This window comes from Cygnus atratus, chromosome 13, assembly GCF_013377495.2.
Source record: "Cygnus atratus isolate AKBS03 ecotype Queensland, Australia chromosome 13, CAtr_DNAZoo_HiC_assembly, whole genome shotgun sequence".
In the NCBI taxonomy this organism is placed as follows: Eukaryota; Metazoa; Chordata; class Aves; order Anseriformes; family Anatidae; genus Cygnus; species Cygnus atratus.
The window spans coordinates 5,976,497-6,000,573 of NC_066374.1; the positions used below are offsets into that span (position 1 = coordinate 5,976,497).

General features: G+C 65.2%; 3 protein-coding genes across 6 annotated transcripts; 1 reads left to right on the top strand and 2 right to left on the bottom strand.

Annotated features, from left to right (window-relative positions):
• Positions 1-214: 214 nt before the first annotated feature.
• On the top strand, positions 215-12,448 carry DGKK (diacylglycerol kinase kappa). The gene is given in 29 exon segments (XM_035541908.1): positions 215-425; positions 3,998-4,108; positions 4,203-4,283; positions 4,448-4,552; positions 4,699-4,831; positions 4,929-5,035; positions 5,226-5,351; positions 5,475-5,577; positions 6,868-7,030; positions 7,108-7,216; positions 7,416-7,555; positions 7,645-7,726; positions 7,963-8,054; positions 8,186-8,285; positions 8,554-8,791; positions 9,036-9,137; positions 9,240-9,339; positions 9,447-9,554; positions 9,846-9,942; positions 10,019-10,126; positions 10,248-10,361; positions 10,436-10,570; positions 10,660-10,728; positions 10,730-10,827; positions 10,899-11,016; positions 11,107-11,409; positions 11,480-11,585; positions 11,949-12,079; positions 12,167-12,448. Coding segments are annotated over 29 exon segments (3,552 nt in total). The 5' UTR covers positions 215-227; the 3' UTR covers positions 12,242-12,448.
• Positions 12,449-12,676: 228 nt separating this feature from the next.
• CCNB3 (cyclin B3) lies at positions 12,677-16,702 on the bottom strand. The gene is made up of 12 exons (XM_035541907.2): positions 16,635-16,702; positions 15,542-15,649; positions 15,377-15,460; positions 15,150-15,268; positions 14,931-15,006; positions 14,576-14,674; positions 14,384-14,476; positions 14,045-14,182; positions 13,566-13,721; positions 13,228-13,377; positions 13,012-13,142; positions 12,677-12,907 (listed from the first exon to the last, which is right to left on the bottom strand). The coding sequence occupies exons 2-12, from the start codon at positions 15,632-15,634 to the stop codon at positions 12,838-12,840; spliced, it is 1,209 nt and encodes a 402-aa protein (XP_035397800.1). The 5' UTR covers positions 15,635-15,649; positions 16,635-16,702; the 3' UTR covers positions 12,677-12,837.
• Positions 16,703-18,688: 1,986 nt separating this feature from the next.
• On the bottom strand, positions 18,689-24,058 carry LOC118245579 (protein eva-1 homolog C-like). Of its 4 annotated transcripts, XM_050713441.1 has the most exons (9): positions 23,981-24,058; positions 22,704-23,560; positions 21,423-21,622; positions 20,510-20,633; positions 20,248-20,400; positions 20,008-20,151; positions 19,830-19,901; positions 19,545-19,634; positions 18,728-19,434 (listed from the first exon to the last, which is right to left on the bottom strand). In XM_050713441.1, the coding sequence occupies exons 2-9, from the start codon at positions 22,777-22,779 to the stop codon at positions 19,055-19,057; spliced, it is 1,239 nt and encodes a 412-aa protein (XP_050569398.1). In that variant the 5' UTR covers positions 22,780-23,560; positions 23,981-24,058; the 3' UTR covers positions 18,728-19,054. The 4 variants fall into 4 exon arrangements, with proteins under 4 accessions (XP_035397796.1, XP_035397797.1, XP_050569398.1 ...); XM_035541903.2 differs by lacking the exon at positions 23,981-24,058 and having other exon boundaries at positions 18,689-19,434; positions 22,704-23,879; XM_050713442.1 differs by lacking the exons at positions 22,704-23,560; positions 23,981-24,058 and adding an exon at positions 21,966-22,396 and having other exon boundaries at positions 18,729-19,434.
• Positions 24,059-24,077: the final 19 nt, after the last annotated feature.

Consider the following 24,077-nt stretch of genomic DNA (forward strand, 5'->3'; position numbering starts at 1 on the left):
ACCCATGGGTGGGGGCAGTGCGGGCTGCGGGGCGGGCAGGGGGTGGCCGTGGTCCTGGTAAGCTGGGGGGGGGGGGGGGGAGCCAGAAGGGGTGACAAAGAGTTGGGCCACCAAAAATAATAAAACGAAAAGCTCACGGTGTGTGTGGGGGGGAGGCTCCGCGCCCCATTTCAGGGCTCTCCTTGTCCTGGCAGGGCCGTCACCCCCGGGCGAGCGGTGGGGAGAAGATGGCCGAGAAGGTGGTGGCCGGGGACCTGTTCCTGCGGCAGGCGCGGGAATCGGTGTCGTCCCTGGACTCGGACAAGCTGTCCCCCGTCTCGCCCGAGGCGGGCGGCGAGGAGTCGTCGGACAGCGAGGGCGAGCAGGAGGGCAGCACCCACAAGCTCATCCGCAAGGTGTCCACCTCCGGGCAGATGCGGAGCAAGGTGAGGGGCGCGGGGACCCCCAGCTCCTGTCCCCTCCTCGCCACAACCCCCCCAACCTTTGTGCTTTTGCTTGGTTTTTTTTTTGTTGTTTTTGTTTTTTTTTTTGTATTTTGTTTTTTTTTTTTGTTTTTCCTTCCCCTCCCAGCCATTGCTGTGGGTTGGCGGCTTGTGCGCGGCGCGCCGTTTTGGTAGGTCCTACAAAAACGTGGGGTGCTGCCATGGGCGCGGGGGCATGTGCTCAAGCCGGTGGGTCCGGGCTGTGGGGGCTCTGAGCCCTCGGTGCCATTCGGGGACCGCTGGCCCCTTGCGGTGCTGTGCCTGGGGGGTGCCGGGGGGGGGGCTCGCCCCCAGCCAGACGGCCGGGCAGCGTCCCCGCGTCCCCCAGGCCGGGTGTCAGCGCCTGTCCTCTCGGCCACATCCTGCCCGGCGCGGCAATGAGCCATGCAGGAGGCGATGCTGGGGACGGACGGCGGGCGGGAAGCACGTGTGCCGGCCGAGGTGGCCTCTGTGCACCCGTACGGGGCGGGGGGGCAGCACCCCGCAGACCGGGGCTGGTGCCTAATTAGCACGCGGTTAATGAAGGAGGGGGAGCCCGATGCTAGGGTTCCCGAGAGATGCCCGGCTCGGTGACAAGGAGGGGGGACCTGTTTTTGGGCGTCCTCGGCTGTACTCCTGGCCGCTGCTGACAATCGGGGTCCGCAGGCACCTGCTGAGTTTTGGGGCTCCCACCCCACCGCTTGGGGGGGGCGAGCATGGCCCCCGCTTCATGGTGCTGTCCATACGGCGACAGGGCAGGGCGAGCATCCCGTCCCGACCTCTGCTGCATCCTCCCCTGTCAGCGTGCGCCCCAAAAGCCAGCCTGCCCCCCACCCCCGAGTGCCCCCATCCCTCCCCGTCCGTCACGCCCCCCCCGTACCCCCACACCTCCAGCTCGCCTTTCTGCGGGCTGTAATTGCCGGGGCGCCCCGCGGGGCGCTTTGTGCCGGCCCCGGTGCGGAGGCGGCGAGGCCATTGTGCTCGGTGACAATGACAGCTGCCAGGCGCAGGTGCCCCCGCCGGGCTGAATGGCCCCAGGACGGGTGGGGGGCCTTGCTGCCGCCCCCCTCCTCCTCTTCCTCCTCCTCTTCCTCCTCCTCCTCGCTGCGGCCGAGGACTGCTGGTTCCCTGCACCGGAGCTGGGGGGGCTGTGGGCACCGGTGGGGCCAATGGGATGGGAGCGTCCCTATGGGGTGAGCACCCCCGTGGCTTAGCAGCCATTAGTTTTTGGGGGTCGCCATTCCTGCAGCCCCAAATTCCTGCTGCTGGGGTACACCGCAGGTGCTCGGTGGGGCTGGGGGGTCCCCACGTGCCGCATCCTCCCATGGGGCACCCCAACAGCGAGCGCTCCCGTTCCTGGCTGGAGGCGCCGGGCGTCCTGCAGGACCTGAGTGTGCCCAAGAGGGGCCAAGCCGTGCCTGTGGGGGTCGGGTGCTGGTGTCAGGCGATGGGGAGGGTTGGATCCCGGCCGCTGGAAGAGGGTGGCGAGGAAAGACCCGTGGGGCCAGCCCTGGAAACCTCCTTCCTGCAGCACGCGGCTCCTGGCCGAGCATCCCCGTGGCACAAAGGGGCACGGGGGGGGGGGGGGGGGGGGCAGCTCCGTCCCCGGCCACCGGTGGAGCTGTCCTGGGACTGTCACCCACGGCGTGGCCTCCTCTGGGGTAACCCCAGCCGTGTGGGGATGCTGCTGGGTGGTGGGGCTGGGGCTCAGCTGGGACGTGTCACCGCTGGGTGCTGGGCTGGGGCAGGTGCTTGTCTTGGGGAGCTGCTGGCTGGAGCCCCATGCTTTGGGGTCCCCCGTATGCTTTTGGGTCCCCCTGTGTGCTCTGAGGTCCCCTGTATGTTTTGGGGTCCCCTGCATGCGTTGGGGACCCCTTGTGTGCTCTTAGATCCCCTGTGCGCTTTGGGGTCCCCTGCGTGTTCTTAGGTCCCCTGTATGCTTTGGGGATCCCCTGTATGCCTTGGGGTCCCCTGCATGCTTTGGGGTCCTCCTGCATGCTCTGAGGTCCCCCGTATGGTTTGGGGTCCCTCTGCGTGCTCTGAGGTTCCCTGTGTGCTTTGGCTTCCCCCTGCGTGGCGTGAGGGCCGCTGCGTGCTCAGCTGTCCCCGGCACGCTTTGGGGTCCCCCGGTGTGCTTCAGGGTCCTCCTCCAGGCTGCGAGGTCTCCTTCACAATTCAGGGTCCCCCTGTGTGCTTCAGGATCCCCACGCATGGTTTGGGGTCCCCCTGCATGCTCTGAGGTCCCTGCGTGCTTTGGGCCCCCCCCCCCCCCCAGGAGGTCTCCCCGTGGAGATGTTCCCAAGCCCACGTGCCCGCGCAGCGTGCCGCTGGCCACCCAGCACGGACGTCACCCCCGAGCCCCGCGCGGTGCCACCAGCACCGAAGCCCCAGCCCCAGCGGGGCCATGGCGAGGGGACCAGGCCCTGCCTGGTGGCACGGGCGGGGAGGGACCAGCGCCTGGGCCGTGCAGATAGCCCCGGTGGCACCGGCCGGATGTTTGTGAGGTTTCTCAGCCGCGCTGCCCTCGCCTCGCTCACACTTTCCGTTGTGCACGCGCCGCATCCCCGACCCCCCGTGAATTTTGCAGACCACCCCGCCCCATTTTCCTGCGTGCCAGCGCTGGGGCCGGAACCTTGCAAGGGTCCCTGCAGCACGGGGCTCGGGGGGCCGAGCTCCTGCCCTTGCAGCAGGACCCGTCCTCGGGGCACGGGGCTGCAGCCGAGCCCGGAAGAGCCCCGGCACGCTGCAGAGCCTGATAAAGGTTTGCAGCCGACCGCAGCCCACGGCTCGCGCCCTGACACTGCTGCCTCTGGGGGGAACGAGGTCGGGCCCCGCTGGAGCCCGGTGCCTGCCCCATGGGCTGGAGCGGGGACGATGCCCACGAGATGCAGGTTGGTGCGGCGGTGGGTCCCGGGCCCCCCTCTCCTCCTCCTGCTCTTGGCGCTTTTCGCTCCGAGTGGGGAGTTTTTCAGGGAGAAAACGCTTGCCGGTGTCGGGGTGTGGGGGTGGCTCTGCCTTTTGGGATCTGCCCCGGATGGGTTGCGTCCTGTACAACCCCTGCGTCGCCGGAGCTTCTGGCACCCGGGGGGGGCCAGGGGGCCGCCAGGCTGCGGCGCTGGCACCTGCCGGGCTGGATCCTGCCGCCCACCTGGCCCCCAGCCAGGCAGAGCCGGGCTGCGGCGCTGGCTGCGGACCCCGCTGCGCCAGCACCGAGCCGCTGGCACCCACCCTGTGTCCCCTTGCTCCTTGGCACCGGGAGCTCCTGGTTCTCGCCATCAGGAGCCCCCCCCGCCGTGTCCTCCTGCTCCACACGCCACCAGGAACCTCTCACGTGGTCATCACCGTCCGCTCCTCACCATCATGGACCCCCCGCATCCCCTCGCCATCACGAGCCCCCCATTTCCCCCCACTCATCCTCATGCCCCCCCCATCCCCGTGGTCATCGCCACGGTGCCCGCCCTGAGCCCCTTTTGGGGGGCCCTTTTGGGGGTTCCCCTGGGGGGCCGCGGGAGCTGATGTCCCTGTGGTCTCTGCAGAAGAGCGTGAAGGAGGGGCTGCTGCTGAAACAGACGAGCTCCTTCCAGAGGTGGAAGAGGAGGTACTTCAAGCTGCGGGGCAGGACGCTTTATTACGCCAAGGATGCCAAGGTAGGCGGGGGGGGGCCTCCCGAGCCCCCATCAAGCTGCCCGCGGGGGGCTCGAGCCTGCAAGCTCAGCAGTGAGCTCTGCTTTGCCCCTGCAGTCCCTGATCTTCGACGAGGTGGACCTGTCCGACGCCAGCGTGGCCGAGACCAGCACCAAGAACATCAACAACAGCTTCACGGTGAGGGCCGGGGGCTCTCCGCGGGCACCCCCGTGCTGCTGCAGCGGGCGGTGGTGCTGGAGCTGACACGAATGTGCCGTGGGGTTTGCAGTGGGGGGGTCCTAGGGGCTGGCTCCCTGTGGGGTGGCCTTACAAGGGGTCGCGGGGCCCCTGGCTTGCTGCAGGTGATCACGCCTTTCCGGAAGCTCATCCTGTGCGCCGAGAACCGCAAGGAGATGGAGGACTGGATCGGCGCCCTGAAGTCTGTCCAGAAGTGGGAGATCCACGAGGTGGGACAGCCGTGGGCACGTGGGGTCAAGAGCCCCGAGGCTGGTGGTCCCGTCAGCTGCCACCGGGTCCAGGGAGGTCCTCAGAGGCAGGCTGGGGGCTCGGGGGGGTTCCCAAGGATGCTGACGGAGCTGGCTGTGCCCCGCAGGCCACGCAGTTCAACATGGAGCACTTCTCGGGCATGCACAACTGGTACGCCTGCTCCCACGCCAGGCCCACCTTCTGCAACGTCTGCCGCGAGGCCCTCTCAGGGGTCACCTCCCACGGCCTCTCCTGTGAAGGTCAGCGCCCGGGGGGATCACCCGGCCCCGGGGGGATGTGGGGTGATGCCCGTGGCCATGGGGTTGGGGACCTCACTCTTCTTCCTCCCCTCCCAAGTGTGCAAGTTCAAGGCACACAAGCGCTGCGCCGTCAGAGCCACCAACAACTGCAAGTGGACCACGCTGGCCTCCATCGGCACGGAAATCATCGAGGACGAGGATGGGGTGAGCGTCCCCCCCACCGCCCATGGGGGTCCCTCACGGCAAGGCCACCTTCACCAGGTGGTGAAGGTGATGGGAGGTGACACCGGGTGCCCTGGGACATCCCCTGCCCTCCTCGTCCCTGGTGCCTGGGGGCCACCCCTGCGCTGCGGCAGGGTGGTGGCACGCAGGTGACACCTGCCCCTCTCCGCAGGTGGCCATGCCCCACCAGTGGCTGGAGGGGAACCTGCCCGTCAGCGCGCGCTGCGCCGTCTGCGACCGCACCTGCGGCAGCGTCCGGAGGCTGCAGGACTGGCGGTGCCTCTGGTGCAAAGCCATCGTAAGGATCTGTCCCCCCCCCCCTTCCCCTGCGTGCGCCCGTGGGGAAGCTGAGGCTGGCGGCGTTGGCGCCGTGTCCCCCGGCTCCTGCCTCAGCTCGCACGAGTGTCCCTGTGCCCCCCAGGTCCACAGCGCCTGCAAGGAGCTCTTCGGCAAGAGGTGCCCCCTGGGCCAGTACAAGGTGTCCATCATCCCGCCGACTGCCCTGAACAGCATCGATTCGGATGGTGAGTCGGGGAGGGGCAGGGCTCCGTGAGCTCCGTCTCTGCAGGCTCTGCCTGGTGGCACTGCGCCCGCTGCCTCCTGGCACGCTGGGGGTAGCAGCATCAGTAGGTTCCAGAGTGAACGTCACCCAGAGACGTTCCCTCACCGCCTCCCGCACCCTCTCCGGAGGGGCCCAGCTGGCCTCCTCCGAGCGAAATCTGTTCCTCTCCTCCGGATATTTCTTCTCTTGTTCTTTAATGATTTCCACCGCTCCGCTCAGCCGGTGGCTCATCTGCTGCTCGTTACTCATCAGGATGCTGTCAGGGCAACCATCACGCAGCTTCTCCTCCCTCTTCAGAGCCCTGCCTGCTCCATCCAGCCTGGGGACCGGGGTGGCCGAGGTGTCCCCAGGCCGGCTGCGGGCCAGCTCTTATCGATCCTCCCGCCTCAGGCACATTTCATTCCCTGTCTCATTTCTCTAAAAGCACGCTGCTGGCTGCCAAGCCTCCCCGGGCAGCTGCGTCATCTGCACCCGCCCGCCAGGTTGGCAGGGCTGGGCGGGACGCTGCAGCCTCCGGGGGCGGCGGGTCCCCGGGGGGCACCGGGTGCCACTGGGGCGGAATGGGGATTCCCACCTGGGTGTGCTGGGGCGGTCCCCACAGCAAGGAACGGAGCCCCCCGCGTGCCACCCCTGCTGCCCCCCGTGGAGTGGCAGGCTGGGGACAGGAGCCAGCTCCGTGACTCACTGGGTGCCTGCGGGGGCAGCGATGGGGAAGGAACCAGACTCGGCTCTGCCCCTTGTGCTGGCCTGGCACAGCCTTGCCTGTCCCTGTCCCTGTCCCTGTCCCTGTCCCTGCCCCTGCCCCTGTCCCTATCACATCCCCTTCCCCTTCAGTGTCTCCATTCCCATCCACCACCTCATCCCTTCGCATTCCCCGTCTCCATCCCCATTTCCATCTCTATCCCATCTCCAATATCATCCCTTCCCCATCCTTGTCCCATCCCATTCCTTTCCCCATGTCCATCCCTTCTCCACCTCCATCCCATCCCATTTTCATCCCACCTCCATCCCCTTCCCCATCTCCATCCCCTCCCCTTCCACTTCTCCTTCCTTATCCCTTCCACATCCCTGTCATCATCCCATCTCCACCCCATCCCCATCTCTTTCCCTGCTCCCACCCCTCTCTGTCCCCCGACACCCCTGGTTGCCCTCCTGGTCAGGCACAACGTGGTCAGGGGCTCCAGAAGTGCCTCATTCGATGTCCTGGGGGCCGGGGACAGGGCTGGGGCTCACGCCCGCGTGCTCCCCGCAGGTTTCTGGAAGGCCACCTGCCCCTCCACCTGCTCCAGCCCTCTCCTGGCCTTCGTCAACTCCAAGAGCGGGGACAACCAAGGCGTCAAGTTCCTGCGCAAGTTCAAGCAGTTCCTCAACCCGGCCCAGGTCTTCGACCTCATGAACGGGGGCCCGCACCTGGGGTAAGCGCCGGCACGGGGTTGGCACCGGCAGGAGCCCGGCGGGACCCCCCCAGCGCCCTCCTCCTGCCCCCACGCAGGCTGCGCCTCTTCCAGAAGTTCTCCACCTTCCGCATCCTGGTGTGCGGCGGCGACGGCAGCGTGGGCTGGGTGCTCTCCGAGATCGACGCCCTGGGGCTGCACAAGCAAGTGAGCGGGAGGGCACCGCGGGGACAGCGGGCTGCCACGTCCCCCCCGCCGGCCCCCTCCTCATCCCCTGGGGAACGCGTCCCCGCCGCCGCCGCCACCTGCAGCGCCCAAGGGTGCCGCGTGCTGGGTGCTGGGTGTGGGGCTCGTTGCGTGCCCTCGGGGTGGGCGCAGGGGCTGAGCCCCCGTCCCCGTCCCGCAGTGCCAGCTGGGCGTCCTGCCCCTGGGCACCGGCAACGACCTGGCGCGGGTGCTGGGCTGGGGCAGCCTCTGCGACGACGACACCCAGCTGCTGCAGATCCTGGAGAAGCTGGAGAGGGCCACCACCAAGATGCTGGACCGGTGAGCGCGGGGGCACCGGGGGGCTCGGCTCGCCCCCAGGATGGGGTTCCCGGGGCGGGATGCAGGCATCTGTGGTCTCTGCTCGGCAGGTGGAGCGTGATGACCTACGAAGCCCCCAAGCAGTCCCCACCAGCCCTGAAGGAGGAGGAGGACGGGGACTCCAACATCCAGGTGGGCACCTTTGGGGGCAGAGGGCCTGGGGGGATGTCTCTGGCATCCCATCAGGGATCCGATGGGGAGAGGTCCCGCCTGGGGAGTAAGAATGGCGCAATGTGGCATGAGATGAGCACGGCAGGGCTCAGCCTGGCACGTGTCCTTGTCCCAGTGCCAAGGGGGTGGTCAGACAAGCCCGTGTCCTGGCTCGGGACACCCGTCCAGGTGTCCCAGCCCGCGCTGTCCCCTCCCAGGCCCAGATCTCCCACTACGCCGACTCCGTCGCCTTCCACCTGGCCAAGATCCTGGAGTCGGACAAGCACTCGGTGGTGATCTCGTCTGCCAAGTAAGGGGGAGCTGGGGCCGGGGGTGACGGGGCTGGGGGAGCTGAGCCCCCCAGCGCTGCTGAGTGCCCCCCCAGGACCAGGCCATGCCCTGGCCGGTCCCATCGCTCCCCCCAGCCGCTTCCCTCGGCAGGTTCCTCTGCGGCACCGTCAATGACTTCGTGGCTGAGGTTGGCCGGGCGTACAAGAGAGCGACTGAGAACAAGCAGGAGGCCGAGCTGATGGCGAGGAAGGTGAGGGGGAGGGAATTTGGGGTGTGTGCCTGGGGGCACAGCCCCAGGGTGGCTGGGGGCCTGGCGGAGATGTGCGTGCCATGGGGGTGCACGGACACTTGGGGTGCCCAGGACAGCACAGGGTGCCCAATCTCTCAGGATGCCCAGGCCCTTGGGGTGCTCAGGCAAGGATGAGATGCTCAGGACCCTGGGGTGCCCCATCAAGCACACGGTGCCCGGGCATTTGGGGTGCCTGGGCACTTGGGGTGAGCACGTGGGCGCCCCGCAGTGCGCCATGCTGAACGAGAAGCTGGACTCGCTGGTGCGGGAGCTGACCGAGGAGGCTCAGGCCATCGTGGTCCCCGAGGGGACGCCGCAGGCCACCCTGGCCGACACCAAGGAGCTGGAGAAAGGCGGCTTCAACCCCAGCCCCGTGCCCCGCATCTTCAAATCCAAGGAGCAGCTGATGCTGCGGGCGAACAGCCTGAAGAAAGCCCTGCGGCAGATCATCGAGCAGGCGGAGAAAGGTGAGGGGGCGGCGTGGGGGCGGCGAGGGGTCTGTGCCTCGGTTTCCCCATCTGAATCCTCAGCGTGGCAGCATCGCTGTGCGGTCCCAGAGGAGCATCACTCCTTCTCCGGGGCATTTCTCTGATGCCGGTGAAGATCCCAAATGTAGTGGCAGGCTGGCACGCAGCCCCAGGGATGGGGGGCAGCTTTTGGGACATGGGGCGGGTGCCCTGGGCCCGCTGCCAGGCCTGTGTTTGCACCCAGCTGTGGACGAGCAGAACAAGCAGACCCAAGCCTACCGTGCCAGCACAGCCCCCAGCAAGAAGGACAGCTCGGAGGAGCTCAATAAGGAGGAGGAGAGGCTCTGTAAGGCGCTGTTGTGGCACACAACATGTGTTTTTTTGGGGGGGGGGGGCAATGGGGAGAGCCGTGGGATGGGCTCATTCAGCAGCAACCCACCACGTCCAGGTTCCCGGCGGGAGACGGTGACCTCCGCCACGTCGTCCATCCTCCTGGAGCGGCCGGACACCTTCGGCAGCCTGCAGTTCCCCGAGGACCCTGGCGCGCTGTGAGTCTGGGGTCCCAACAACCCCCCACGGGAGCTCACAACCACGGCTCCGACGGGTTTTGTGCTGCGCGTCCCGGTGCCAGCCCCGCTGTGCCTGCTGCTTTCAGCCACTTCTCGGAGAAATGCGTCATGAACAACTACTTCGGCATCGGCCTGGATGCCAAGATCTCGCTGGAATTCAACAACAAGCGGGATGAGCACCCCAAGAAGTGCAGGTTGGCTGCGACTCCCCCCGGGAAAAACACGGGCTGCTTGCCTCACCATGGTGGGAGGGACCACTGGGAGAACTGGGAGTTACCGCTGGGATACTGGGATGCTGGATGGCACTGCTGGGATGCTGGAGGGGGGGGGGGAACGCCAGGATGCTGGAAGGGACCACGGGGATGCTTGAAGGGACTGCCGGGATGGCGCACAGGGATGCCAGGAGGGGTTGGTGGGTCACTGGGGAGCTGGCGGCAGCGGGGGGGGCCTGCGGCCCCGCTCAGCCCCCCCGCTGCACCCCGCAGCAGCCGCACCAAGAACATGATGTGGTACGGGGTGCTGGGCACCAAGGAGCTGCTGCAGCGCACCTACAAGAACCTGGAGCAGCGGGTGCAGCTGGAGGTACGGGGCCGGGGGCGGCACGGGGTGGGGGGGGGGGGGCGGCACGGCGGCCCCCAGGCTCAGCCCTCTCTTGCAGTGCGACGGGGTACCCATCTCGCTGCCCAGCCTGCAGGGCATCGCTGTCCTCAACATCCCCAGCTACGCCGGGGGCATCAATTTTTGGGGAGGCACCAAGGAGGACAACGTGAGTGCGAGGCGGGGAGGGAGGCAGCGGGAGCAGCACGCCTTTGCGTCGTCCCAGGGGGGCTCTGGGGGGGGGGTGGGGGTAAGGCTGAGCCCAGCCTGGTTGTGCTGGCCCCCCGCAGAACTTCGGAGCCCCGTCCTTCGACGACAAGAAGCTGGAGGTGGTGGCCGTCTTCGGCAGCATCCAGATGGCCGTGTCGCGGGTCATCAACCTGCAGCACCACCGCATCGCCCAGGTAGGGCCGGGGGAGGTTTTGGGGCACCGAGCCCGGCGCTGCCGCGGTGCCAGCCCCGACCGTGCGCCCCGCAGTGCCGCGTGGTGAAGATCACCATCCGCGGGGACGAGGGCGTCCCCGTGCAGGTGGATGGAGAAGCCTGGATCCAGCCGCCCGGCGTCATCAAGATCCAGCACAAGAACCGAGCCCAGATGCTGACCAGGGACCGGGTGAGCCTCACGTGCCGGGACGGGGGGGCTCAGCGGCTGCGCGGGGATGCGGCACGAGCTGGGGGGGGAATCTCCTTGCCCCCCCGCAGGCGTTTGAAAGCACCCTCAAGTCCTGGGAAGACAAGCAGAAGGGGGAGAGCTACCGTGCGGGCGCGCGGGCCGCGGCTCAGCTCGCAGCAGTCCATGGAGTACCTGACGGAGGAGGAGAGCAGCCTCCTGCAGCAGCTCTCGCGGGCGGCCGAGAGCCTCATCGCCAGGTCAGGGTGGGGGCCGAGGGGGCCGCGGTGGCCGCGGGGGACAGCCCTGCTCCATCCCGTCCCCGCCGCAGGATCCACGAGGCGGCCAAGGCTCACAAAGCCGTGGAGCAGGAGCTGGCCCACGCCGTCAACACCAGCGCCCTGGCGCTGAGCGAGGCGCTCTCCAACAAAGCCTCCAGCACCGCCGAGGTGAGCGGGAGGGGTGGGGGCGCGACGCCCCCCGACCCGCACCCCCAGCTCGATGCCCACCCCTGTAACCTTCCCCCTCCCCCCCCCCAGTTTCTCAGCAGGAACGCGGCCGTGGAGGTGGTGCTGAGCATCAAGGCGCTCTACGCCGAGACCAGGGCGTTCCTGGAAGGGAAGGCGGTGAGTGCGGGGCCGGGGACCCCCCCGAGCCCCCCAGCTGAGGGGTCCCCCCCACTGGCGGGTGGCAGCAGGGCTGGGGACGGTCCCTGTCCCCCGCAGCTGGACTCGCCCCAGGAGGAGGAGGCGCTGCAGGGCCCCCTGAGCGCGCTGGGCCAGGAGCTGCAGCGGCTGCTGGACATCCACTGGCTGGTGCCCATCGCCCACCCTGCGGAGGAGGTGGGGGCGTAGGGATGGGGGGGGGGGTGAGGAGGGGGGGCAGGAGCACGCTCAGCCCCAGTTCTTGCAGGAGAGCGGTGGCAGTGCCAACAAGGGCAGCTTCAAGCTTCGCCTCAACATCCCCAAGCCCAGGAAGGACAAGGCGCAGAAGCAGAAGGCCAACAGCGCGCTGCCAGGTGAGGAGGGGACGTGGCTACGTGCTGACCCCCCCCCACCAGCCCCACGAAGGGGACAGGGCACGTCCCTTCTGTACCTTTATCACCAACGCCCTTAGGGTGCAGTTTTTCTCCTAACAGCCATACAGAGCCACCCCGCTCTGTATCTCCAACCCCACTGCACCAGGGGGGAGAAGCGGGCTCTGGTGCTGCTCAGCCCCTTGGTGGTTTTGGCAAAGGGGAGGCGTTTGGGTGCTCCACCCATGTAGGAGAAACCCCCTCCAAGCTGAGCGAGGGCAGTGGGAAATGGGGGGTGCTGTCTGCCCCCACGCTGCCCATCCTGTCCTGCTGCCCCCTTCTACCTCTGGGTTTCCTCCCCGCCAGCGGACAAGTGGGGCGCTGAGGAGGTGGCTGCTTGGCTGGAAGCGCTCGGTTTAGGGGAGTACAGAGACATTTTTGTCCGGCATGACATCCAGGGCTCAGAGTTGATCCTGCTGGAGAGGAGAGACCTGAAGGTACCGCTCCTCTCACAGCCCCCCCTGCGGACCCTGGTTCCGGGGAGCATCCTTAAGCTCCTCAGCTCCTCTCTCTCCTCCCCGCAGGACCTGGGCATCACCAAAGTCGGCCACATGAAGAGAATCCTCCAGGCCATCAAGGAGCTCAGCAACCCGCCCTAGGCCGGCAGCAGCGCAGGGGGCCTGGGTCCCCGCTGCCTCCTGTGTGTGTGTGGAGCCCCCCCGCTTGCCTTGCTTTGTCTGTTCGTCCCCCAGCATCCCTGGAGCCGCTGCTTCTCGCCGAGCCTGCGAGACTGGAGGCACCAAAGCGGAGATTTGGTCCTGCCAGCACCGGAGCGGCACGGTCACTACAGGAGCCAGGGAGCTGGGCTGCAGTGTGGGGCCAAAGCAGAGATTCCCCCCCCCCCGCCCCCCTTTCCCCAGATGGGTATTTAAGCTGTGTAAATATTTGGAGAAGAAATATTTATTGCTGCTGCTGGTGTGGTGTCATTGCTTTAGGGAAGGAGAGGGAAAGGGGATGAGACCGGGACCCTTCCAGCCTCTCATCTACTCCTGCATCACCTCCACAGGCCTCCAGCAGCCACCGCTACAGCCATATAAGATATACACAATATTTTATTGACAGTTCTACACGGCTTCTTCTTTTTTCCCCCTCCCTCTCCCTCCCCTTCAAGTAAAAACAACCCCATTATTTTTATGTACACAGTGCTCCCAGAGCAGGACACCCAGCTATTTACAGGCTATGTACAGAGGCAGGGCTAGCTTTTCAGCTTCTCCTCCAACTTCAGCATGTCCATGGGGGTCATTTTGGCGACCTCAAAGAAGAGCCTGGAAGGAGGCGCAGGGGGTTAGAGCTCAGCACCAGCCCTGGTACCCCCGGCAGAGCCCCCCAGCTCCCTGCAGGGCCCAAAGGCTGGTGCTGGGACGCTCACCTGTGTGAGTATTTGGTGCGCACAGCCTTCAGCTTGTCGCGGGGCTGGTATGTGAGCAGGAAGTTCAGCCTCTTCACCAGGGGGTGCAGGTCCTGCGAGCGGTACCCGCTGTAGTACTCCAGCGTGGGGGTCTGCGAAGCGACACGGTGTGAGCCAGGGGCTCCCCCGGCAACGTGGCACCTGCCCTCCCTGCCCACCCGCGGCCCCGGGGCTCACCCAGCCGCCCAGGTTCTTCATGGTGAGCGCCAGCAGCAGGCAGCTGGCGGCCAGCTTGGAGGGGCGCTCCCGCGCGTAGTCGTACTCCTGCAGGGTCATCTCGCAGAGGAAGCGGGCCAGCGTCAGCGTCTCCATGGTGGCACGGGCACACTGCGGCCAGAAGGCTCGGGTTGTTGTGCAGCACCGCCCCGGCGTCCTTTTCTGGGGGCGCGGGATGCCAACCCCGCGCCCCCAGAACGACACCATCACCCCCCAACCCTGCTGCGGGGACCTGGCCACCCCCCCCCCAGTGCTGCGGGTGGCCCCCGGGGAGGTGGCAGGAGGGGACAGCCGCCCACCTTGGCGAAGCGCCGCAGGAAGCGGTAGGGGATGGGGATGTTGATGTCGAAGTTGAGGGTGCGGAGGATGCTCCTCTCCATGGCAACGAGCTCTTCCCGCTTGTAGGCGTCGTCGCAGATGTAGAGGAAGTCATCCACGCACGGCGGGCACCGCTCCTGCAGGGAGGAACCGCTCAGCACCCGCACAGGGCCTCATCCTGACAACGCTTAAGGGATCCTACAGAGTTTGCAGGCCCTCTAGGGGCACATCTCCTGCCAGGACCATCACAACGTCCACCTGGGCTGAACCCCGGTGTCCTGGTTGTTTCCGCACAGTGGAGAAGAACCAGATCTCCGGGAGGCAGGATCCAGCCCACCAGGACCACATTTGCAGCCCCCGGGATGGGAAGGAGTAGCACAAGGATGGACACGCCGCCTTCAGTTCCCTGGGGTCTCCGCATTCTCCAAAACACACCCCAACACCGCACCCCGGGATTCACCTCGAATTTGGAGGCGATGAGGATGGCGGTGGAGCCGATGAGCTGCAGCTTGTCCTTCATGCTCACCACCTCCACCAGGTAGTGGTCCACCAGCTTCACCGCCAGGTACAGCGTCTCGTGGTTCAGCTCAAAGTTCTCCTGCAAGGACACGGGGTTGTGGGACAGGAGGGGTTAGGAAAAAGCTCCTCCCAAAATCCTGAGGCACCCACAGGCTCGCCCCCAGCACTGGAAGGGGGGAAGGTGTGAGCTCTGCACTGGGGATGCTCGTGGGTCCTGTACACTAAGTGGGGTTGGAGCTGCTCTGCAAAAACTCCAAGCCCCCTCCCCACGCCCACCTACCTGCACCTCCACCATCCAGTCCACCAGGATGGCGCGCATGTCCCCGCTGATGTCCACCTGCTTGTCCATGTAGTCAGGGAGCAGGAACTTCTCCTGCCAAGGCAGCAGATGTCAGGGACTCACAGACACCCCCACACCCCAAAAAAGGCCCCCTCCCACCCCACACAGGCCTCCCCAGCAGGCATCACCCACCTCCCTCTCCCGCATGTAGTCAAAGATGTCCTTGGCATATTGGGCATTGGCATAGGGGTCGCCCAGCTGCTCCTTGTCGATGTCCTCCAACACAGGTGCCTGTGGGATGGAGGAAGCTGCAGTGAGGGGGAGGCTGGGGGGGCTGGCAGAGCTCTGTGGGGAGGCAGCCCCTCCCCACCTGCCCCACAGCCCCCACTCTTCCCCACTGGAGGTGCTTGGAGGAGGAAGGATGAGGTTTAACCCCCAGCCCCCATCCCACCACCCCAAGCAGCTCCAAGGCCCGGAGATGTCCCGGTGCCACCAGGACAGGACCCGGCTGCACCCTGGGGCCCACAGCCTAGCAGAGCTTCGGTACCTGCACAGGCTCCTCAGGCACGGGATCTTTCTCAGACTCTTCAGGATCCTCTGTCAGGGGCGTTTTTCTCAGGGACCTGGACAGGATAAGGACATAAGTAGGGGGGCACATCTGGCTGCCAAAACCCCATCCATCCGCTGCCTGCTCCCATCACCCCAAGGAAGCCCCCCACCGCCGCAGCGGCCTCCCACCCCAGCCCCATCTCACCTGGGTACTCACTTTTTCAGGTTGACTTCGTTGTTCTTGGCTACCCCCGTGGCAGCGGGGGCCCTCAGCGCCTTGCGGGGGGCAGATTTCACCCCATCCTTCTTCCCCGCCACCGCCTGGTTCTTGTGAGCCTGGTTTTGGGGTGGGGGAAACAAGGACGGCAGGGAGAAAGGGTGAGGTGAGCCTCGGGGTGCTGCCAGGAGGGCAGCACAACCCCCTCCCCACAAAGAGGCACTCACGTTGGTGAGGTCCCCAAACGCCGACCGCTTCTTGGGCCCCCCCTGGGGCGAGGACGGGGACCGCTTGGCCTGGCAGCTCTCCTCCTGCAACAGAGCGGGGTGAGGGGGCGCAGGGGGCACCCCGCTACGAGGACCTCCCCTCCCCACGGCCCAGCCCGGCCTCACCTTCTCGGGGGGAACATTCTCGGTAACGGGGGCCCCCTTGCCTGCTCGGGGCTGCTTCGTGCTCAGCGTCTTGGCGTTGCGTGCCACCGGCATCCTCTTCTTCGGCCTCTGCGAGCAAAGAGGGGGGGCACGTGCATGTGGGGGAACCCAAATCCCAACACAGCCCTCCCCCGAAGGTGATGCAGGGCTCAGTAAACCCATAGACCCAAGTACGTGTGGAGGCCCAAATCCCAATGCACCCCCCCAAGGGAAGAGGATGCAGAGCTCAGTGACCCCATATACCCCAATTATGGGGGGGCACACATATGGGGGGACTGCAAATCCCAACACACACCCCCAGGGAAGAGGATGCAGGGCTCAATGACCCCATAGACCCCAAGCACGGGGGGGGAGGACCACACATGTGGGGGGACCCCAAATCCCAACACCTACCCCCAGGAAAGGGGACACGGAGCTCAGTGTCCCTATAGTCCCCACGTATGGGGAGGTACATGTATGGACGTGCCCCAGAGCACGACACATGCCCCCGGGGAAGAGGATGGAGGACTTAGTGACCCCATGGACCCCATGTATGGGGGGCACACGTGTGGGGGACCCCAAATCCCAACACCTACCCCCAGGGAAGAGGATGCAGGGCTTAGTGATCCCATAGCCCCCGTGTATGCAGGGGCACGTGTATGGGGGTACCCCAAATCCCAGCACCCCCCCCTCCCAGGGAAGGGGACACAGGGCTCGGTGACCCCATAGCCCTCAAGCAGGGGGGGCAGGCACATGTATGGACGCGCCCCAAATCCCAATACTCCCCCAGGGAAGTGGATGCATGGCTCAGCGACCTCACACACCTCACGTACGGGGGGAACACACGCATGGGGGACCCCAGATCCCAACACACCCCCCAGGGAAGGGGACGAAGTGCCCAGCGACCCCATATCCCCCCTAGCACCGCCTCTGCCCCCCAGGGAAGGGGCCGCAGGGTCCAGTGACCCCCTGGCACGGGTGGGGGGGTCCGCGGGAGGGGTCCTCATAAGGAAACGGGGGTGCCGTGGGGCTGGGGGGGCCCCATACAGCCCCGTAGGGCCCCGTCCCCGCTCACCTGCGCAGCCGCCGCCGCCGCCGGCCCCGGCTCTTTTGAAAGTAGCAGCGCGGCGGCGGCGGCCGGCACTGGCCGAGCCTCGCGGCCAATCAGCGGGCAGCGTGCGCGGCGCGGCGGCCAATGGGAGCGCCGGCAGGGATGCGGTTGCTAAGGGGTGGGGGGAAAAGTTTAAAATTCGGCCGCGCTGCCCAATGCCGGGCCGCGGCGGCGGCGGGGGGGCGGGCGGTGATTGGTGGGGGCGGTGTCATGGCGGAGGGGGCGGCATGGCGGAGGGGGGGGGGGTGGCTTACGGGCCGCGCGGTGTCATGGCGGCGGCGCTGCACGGCACCCCTCAGCGAGGCGGGGCCTGCTGCGCTCCTACGGGGACGTTACGACGTGTGTTTATCGGCTAAATAGCAAACTTGCTTGTGGCAGCACAGCCAGGTTTCTCGCTCATCGACCTGTGAGCCAAGCCGCAGGCTACGGGAGCAGAGCTTCCCTGCAGAACGTCCCCGCTCCCAGTTTGTCCCTCGGAAATCCAAGATCCCAATTTATCATTTGGAAATCCCAGATCCCAGTTTATCCTTCAGAAACCCCGGATCCCAGGTTATCATTTGGAAAACCTAGATCCCAGTTTATCCTTCAGAAACCCCAAATCCCAGGTTATCGTGGAAATCCCAGATCCCAGTTTATCCTTCAGAAACCCCAGATCCCAATTCATCATTTGGAAATCCCAGATTCCAGTTTATCATTTGGAAATCCCAGATCCCAATTTATCTTGCAGAAATCCCAGATCCCAGTTTATCCTTCAGAAACCCCAGATCCCAGTTTATCGTGTGGAAATCCCAGATCCCAATTTATCATTTGGAAATCCCAGATCCCAGTTTATCCTTCAGAAACCCCAGATCCCAATTCATCATTTGGAAATCCCAGATTCCAGTTTATCATTTGGAAATCCCAGATCCCAATTTATCTTGCAGAAATCCCAGATCCCAGTTTATCCTTCAGAAACCCCAGATCCCAGTTTATCGTGTGGAAATCCCAGATCCCAATTTATCATTTGGAAATCCCAGATCCCAGTTTATCCTTCAGAAACCCCAGATCCCAATTCATCATTTGGAAATCCCAGATCCCAATTCATCATTTGGAAATCCCAGATTCCAGTTTATCATTTGGAAATCCCAGATCCCAGTTTATCTCGCAGAAACCCCAGATCCCAGTTTATCCTTCAGAAACCCCAGATCCCAGTTTATTGTGTGGAAATCCCAGATCCCAGTTTATCATTTGGAAATCACAGATCCCAGTTTATCGTGTGGAAATCCCAGATCCCAGTTTATCCTTCAGAAACCCCAGATCCCAGTTTATCGTGTGGAAATCCCAGGTCCCAGTTTATCCTTCAGAAACCCCAGATCCCAATTTACCATTTGGAAATCCCAGATCCCAGTTTATCCTTCAGAAACCCCGGATCCCAGTTTATCCTTTGGAAATCCCACATCGCTGTGTTTATCCTTCGGATATCCTCTAGGGTAGCCCCACACCCACCGTCTGGGAAACTGGGACGCGTCCCGCCGCCACTGGAAACTCGGTGGAGCAGCAGCCTTGGGGTGTGATCCCCAGCCAAAAATCCCCCTCCCGGTGTGCCTGTGGCGGCGCGGGGGCGAGCTGCCCGTGCCGGGACGGGTCGGTGTCTGCCTGGGCTCGGCGTGGTGCAGCCGGCTTTTCCAGTCCCTGCGGTGCCGCCGCCGTTGAGAGGCTCATGGGTGCGCTGAGAGCACAGCCGGCCATCGTGGGAGGGATGGGGGAGAGATGGGGGGACAAGGACAGGCCCTTGTGAGGTGAACGCGGGAGGTTCGCTCCAGGATGGCTTCCCGGGAAGAGCCTTAGTCTTGAGAGAAGGAGCAAGTGCAGGGAAGCGTTGTTTGTGGGACCTACATGGACGGCTTTTCCCCCCTCTCCCTTTCCCAGGCTGAAAGCTTTCCTTTTCCAGACTATAATAGGCCCGACTCGTTGCTCCTCATGGCCCAGCGCCAGGAGCAGCAGCGGGGGGCATGGAGCTGAGCAGCGCAGGCAGGGCTGAGTTTCAGCGTTTAATTCCGCCTCTCTTTTCACCGTTAATTGCAGGGGAGGGACATTGTGGCTAAAGGGGGATGAAAGTTGGTGGTGACACAATGCAGGTGGTTGGAGGCACCACCACGCCTCTATCCCCTGCAGTCCCTTTTGGGGATGTGGGAACCGGCCTGCGGGCTGAAGTCCCTTGGGGATGGGGCTGGCAGGAGCTGGGGCTCAGCAGCTTCGTTTCCTGAACCATGAGCTTTTGCTTTTATTCACTAGAAAGAGCAAGCTCATTCCCTGGAAAGCACAGGTCGCCTGCTGGCATGTGAAGCACGAAGGGAGGCACAGAGTAAGATGAGGAGTGAATGGTGGTGGCCCCTCGTCCCTCCTCACTTGGTGGCCGATTTGATCTTCTGGATGGCGTACGGGCTGGACTCCTTGGGCATCCAGATCTCCTCCCCGCCGCAGCCCTGCTGCTCGGCCGCCCCTTCCATGGCTGCCGTCAGCTCAGGGCTGAAGATGCTGTCGGTGGCGCGGTAGGTGCGGGTGAGGCGGCGGAAGGAGGAGTCGGAGGAGCTGTCGTCGGGAAGGTCCTCGTCCTGCTCGTCCCGCAGCTTGGTGCGGCTTGGCTCCGAGCTGCTGCCCGGGCCCTGCAGAGCCTCCCTGGCCTCTCGGAGGAAGGCTGCCTTGGGGCTGATGATGCACAGCAGCAGCGCGAGGCCTGCCGAGACCCCGCAAAGGAAGTAGAGGCCGACTTTTTCCGGGACGTCTGGTGGGAGAGAAGAGCAAAGAGAGGCACCGCGGTGCAAACCCCCGCCGCAGCATGCAGGGTACCTGGGCCTGGAGACCCCCCCACCCTGGCACGTGGGGGCCACGTACCCCAGAGCTGGGCAAAAGCTGTCAGGGAGCTAGTAAAAATCATCCTGTCTTCCCGGAGCCTGGAGAACCTGGGCCCTTTGTACCAGCCACCTGCAGTGAACAAGGGGGATGTGAGGGGCCAGCCCCCGGCCTCCTCCCCTCTGCCCTCGGGGTGCTCCTCTGCGAGACCTCCTCCTCCCCCCAGCAGAAAGCATCTCCCCAGCCTCTTTGCTTGGAGACGGGGACCTATGGGGTCCTTCATCCATGGGGGAGCACGAGCTGGTCTCTCACCCCTCCCCGAATTACCATGCATGTAGTCCGAGAGCACGAAGGGATCCGAGGTGTCGGGGCCTGCCTCCTCCAGCAGCTGCTTGGGCACTGCAACGAGACACACGCGACACACGCCGCTCTGAGCATCACCACCCTGCTTGTCCCCGGGGGCTGCGTCCCCAGACCCACGGCCAGCTCCTGGTCCTGCTCTCACCGCAGGTGTAGGAGACCCGCAGCTGCTTCTTCGTGCCAGGCAGGCACGGGTCCCCGAAGGTGGCCCAGTCAGCAGCCACGGTGCAGTTTCCCTTGCGGTGACACTTCTTGGAGACCCTCCTCAAGGCGTCCGGAGCCAGGCACTCTGCAGAGACACGCGGTGTGGACCTCTGGCCATCAGCACAGAGCTCCTGCACTATTCCCAGATGTAATTTGGGCTCAAACCATGTCCCCCCCGTACCGATATGGGGTCCCCCGGCGTTTGGGGCATCGCACTCAGGCTTGCCCCGCAGGAATCGTCCATAATGCGCGGAGTAAATGGCCAGGACGGATTTTGGCCGGCATTGCAGCCTCAGCACGTTGTTCTCGCACACCGTCTTGACCCGATGGTTGTCTGGGGGTGGGGTGACACCGCAGGGTGTCCCAACACAGCCCAAATCACCCCAAACCCCCTCCTCTTACCCAGCCATGGGTTCGAGAGGTGCCCCCGTGGTGCTGCCCACCTGGCCGGCACTTGTAGGACGCGATGAGGTACTTGTGTGTCCCGGGGCACGGGTCTGGCCCGAAGACTTGGCTGTGCACTGAGAACTGGCACCACTGCTGGTCCTGACACTCGGCCAGCAGCTTCTGCGGGGCAGAACAGGACAGACGTGAGCACCGGCAGTGAGACCCCAGGCTGATCTCACCTCGGTGCTGTTGCTGGGCTCGGGGCCAGGCCTTCACCCCACAAGAGGCGTCCTGTGGCTGCTGGCACCCCCGCCGCGGTCACTTGGCCTCGTGGGTGGCTTTGGTGGCTGCTTCCCTGTGCCCACGCAGCTGCGAGCGGTACCTGTGCGGGCAGCACAGCACCGCAGCACGAAATGTGTGTGTGCAACACCTGTGCAGGTGTGCGGAGCGACACAGCTCCGTGCAACGCTCACACGGGCGTGCACACTGCGCTCGTGCAGGTGTGCGCGCTGGCACAGCACCCATGCACGCTGACCCGGCTGCGTGCAGGTGCGCACACCGACGCAGCGCTGCAAGCGGGCACTCGCGGGGCTCCGTGCAGCACCTGCAGGCGTGTGCACTCCCGCAGCTTCACGCAGAGCCGCACAGCTCCGTGCAGCAGCGCCCTTGCAGCCCCCCCGGTCCCCCCCCCCTCAGCACGGCCCCGTGCAATGCGCGCTCCCGGCCACGAGGTGGGGACGAGGCTGCACGCCGCACCCTGCCCCGCTGGAGTCCCCGCTGGTCCGGAGGGCAGGGGACATCCCGGGGACATCCCGGGGACATCGGCCTTTGCTGCTGGCTGCGCTGCAGCAGGGCCTCCCCCTAGGCTGCTCTCGCCGGGACCCAGCGCCGGAGGTGCCACCCCCTCGCCCCGATCTCCCAAAAATGCCCCAGGAAAAGGGCCCCAAGGGTTCCCCGCGCTGCCCTTACCAGGTGGGCCGTGGGGGACATGCACTCGGTGCTCTCCTGGGACGCATCGCCCGGGCTGGGGCAGAGGTTGGGGCTGGGCACGCGGCGCCCGTAGAAGGCGCCCAGGATGCTGATGGTGGTCTTGCGAGGGCAGAGGATGAGGAGCTGCTCCCCGTCACACGTGTGGATGGTGTGGTTCCTCAGCACCTTGCGCAGGTACCCTGGTTGTGGGGAGCGGGGAGGAGACGGAGGTGATCACCGGAGATGGTCACCCAGAGATGGCGAGCAGAGATGACCATCAGCAGATGGCCTCCAAGAGATGATCGCGTAGAGATGATCACCAGAAATGATCACCAGAGATGACCACCCAGAGATGACCACCCAGAGATGACCCCCAGGAGGAGATGATCACTAACAGAGGGTCACCGGAGATGAGGAGAGCCCCCCACATCAGTGCGAGCCTTTCCTAGCCCACATCCTTTCGGAGTCCTTCTCTCCTCAGATTCCCAGCAGGGGGTGTTTCTCTCTCTTAATCCTACCTACTCCGTGTCCCAAACCACTTACCCTGTTATTTTCCCCCTGTTATTTGGAGGTTTGGAAGTGGGGACAGGGCAGGACGCCACGTGCCAGGGAGGATGCAGGATGCTGAGGGACGCAGGACGCAAAATGCTGGGGACACAGGGCACAGCCAGCAGCCTGGCAGCCCCCAGACCCACACAAACAGGTGGGAGCCTCAGCTCCCAGCCCTGCACTTGTCCCTCTGCCCGTCTGTCTGCGAACCAGTGCCGGGCACGGAACAAAGAGTCCCTTTCACCTCCCCTGTGGCCACAGGTCTATGGAGCCACCCCCGTCCAAGGGGGACAGCAGGGACGTGGCAGGGGCTTTGTGCTTCAAAGCTGAGGCTCCCCCGGTGACGGAGGAACCGCGCCGCCTCCACCCGGCACTGCCACACGCTTGCTCAGACGCTGTTTTTGGGGCGAAATGGCAGCGAGGAGGCTGCCGTCAGATTTTGTGAGTGATTATCCTCGCCTGCCGCTGCCGCTGACTCAGTCCCCATTGCTGCGGTCGTGCAGTTGGCTCTGCCCAGATGAAATCACATCCTCCCCGCCACGCTCTGGGGCACCTTTCTGGGTGCTGGGGCAGGCTGGGTGGGTGCGGGGCCTTTCCTAGCACATCTCCCGTGGGGTCTTGCCCTTGGTGTGCCCTGAAACCGTGCACCCCGCAACTCCCCCCCACCCAAACCTTGCTTGTGCCCCAGCACACGTGGTCCCCGATGTCCCTTGTCCCCCGTGCGCCACTCACCGCCGAGCTCCGGGCTGGCCTCCATCCCTGCAGACAAGCAGAGGAGGACCAGGGCCACCACGACCGTGGCCACCATGGTGCCACCACCCCGCTCTGCCACTGCCCACTGGTCCCCGCGGCAGCTGGCGCCGGGGCGGGGGCTGGCACGGCGGTGACAATGGCTCCTTCTGTGCCCTGCGGAGGGACCGGGGCCGCTTCGGACAGCTGGGGCTGCATGGGGACCGGGAGGAGGGGACACAGTTTCGAAGGCTCTGTATGGCCGAGCAGGTGCTCGGCAGCTGAGCAGGTCGAGGGGGCTCAGCTGGGTCCCCAGCCTGCCCCCTGCTCTCCCCAGGGGGGATGCAGGCGACCACCCGGATGCACGTGTGCCCTAATCTCCATCTCGGCACATGTCCGGTCATTCAGCGCCGGGGGAGGAAGGGAAGGGCTGCCGGCACTGCCTCCTGTGCCTGCCAATACCCACGGACACCGAGCCCTGCTCCGTGCGTGGCAGCAGCAGAGCCGTCTCCTCGTTTGCCAGCCTCAGATTAATTGCAGGAAGGTCTGGGCTTATCCGAGCTGGAGCGGGGCTGGTTCAAGCAATTGGGGGTGTGACAAAAAAGAAAAAAGGAAAAAAAAAAACAACCATTTTATGCAAAGTGACAAAAATGAAAAAAATACAACTTTCTAACTCAAAGCTCGGTATTGACTGTGTGGTACCACAGCACAAGCCGGGGCTCGCCCAAGCCGGCAGCTCGGGAGAGGAGCGGAGCCTGTGGGTGCCGGGAAGCCTGCCTGCTCCGGGCCGGCGGCCAGCCCCATCCGACGGCGAGCGCTTCCCTCCCATCCTGGGGAGGAAATCAGGGCAGTCATCTTTCCTGTGAAACAGCCAAATTCCAGGAACGGGGCCCTGGATGTCAGACACCCCCCCCCTTCCCATCACCGCGCCCCGATGTGCTCCGTCCCCTTTTGCTTTCCCTCCTTGGACGTTTTGCAATGCCTTTCTGCAAGGGGCTGGCTGCGAGGAGGCGGTGGCAAGCAGCCAGGCCGTGCCGCTTGCCCTCCGGGCTTCCCCAGAGCCTCGCCTTGCTCAGCCCCACGTCCTCGCAGCGGGGTGGGCATCCTGGCATTGTGCCTGCATCCCGAATTAATGGGGTCCCGCGGGGCAGCGGCGAGATGCTCGGACAGAGGGAGTAACGGGGAAAGGGGCTGGGAGGATGGCGAAGGGGTAGATGCAGACGCTTCCTGTGCAAAAAAAAAAAAAAAAAAAAGCAACCCAAAACAAAACAACAACAAACCCCGTCTCCCATCAGGGAGCTGACGGCAGCAGCCACCGGGCTGCTTGGAGGCGCCTGGGCGGGTGCGATAGCCTGGCCGGGGACCCGTCAGCGCATC

Bases quoted from the DNA above. Each gene is read 5' to 3' on its own strand.
- CCNB3 (XM_035541907.2), bottom strand. From the start codon at position 15,634: ATGCCGGTGGCACGCAACGCCAAGACGCTGAGCACGAAGCAGCCCCGA. The intron at 15,007-15,149 runs GTGAGTACCCAG...TATCCTGTCCAG, and splicing joins AACGAAGTCAACCTGAAAAA to GTCCCTGAGAAAAACGCCCC. The intron at 13,143-13,227 runs GTGAGCCCCGGG...GTCGCTTCGCAG, and splicing joins TGAAGAACCTGGGCGGCTGG to ACCCCCACGCTGGAGTACTA.
- LOC118245579 (XM_035541903.2), bottom strand. From the start codon at position 22,779: ATGGTGGCCACGGTCGTGGTGGCCCTGGTCCTCCTCTGCTTGTCTGCA. The intron at 20,634-21,422 runs GTAAGGGCAGCG...TCTGCCCCGCAG, and splicing joins TGTCCCCCACGGCCCACCTG to AAGCTGCTGGCCGAGTGTCA. The intron at 19,902-20,007 runs GTGAGAGCAGGA...GTCTCGTTGCAG, and splicing joins GCGGGTCTCCTACACCTGCG to TGCCCAAGCAGCTGCTGGAG.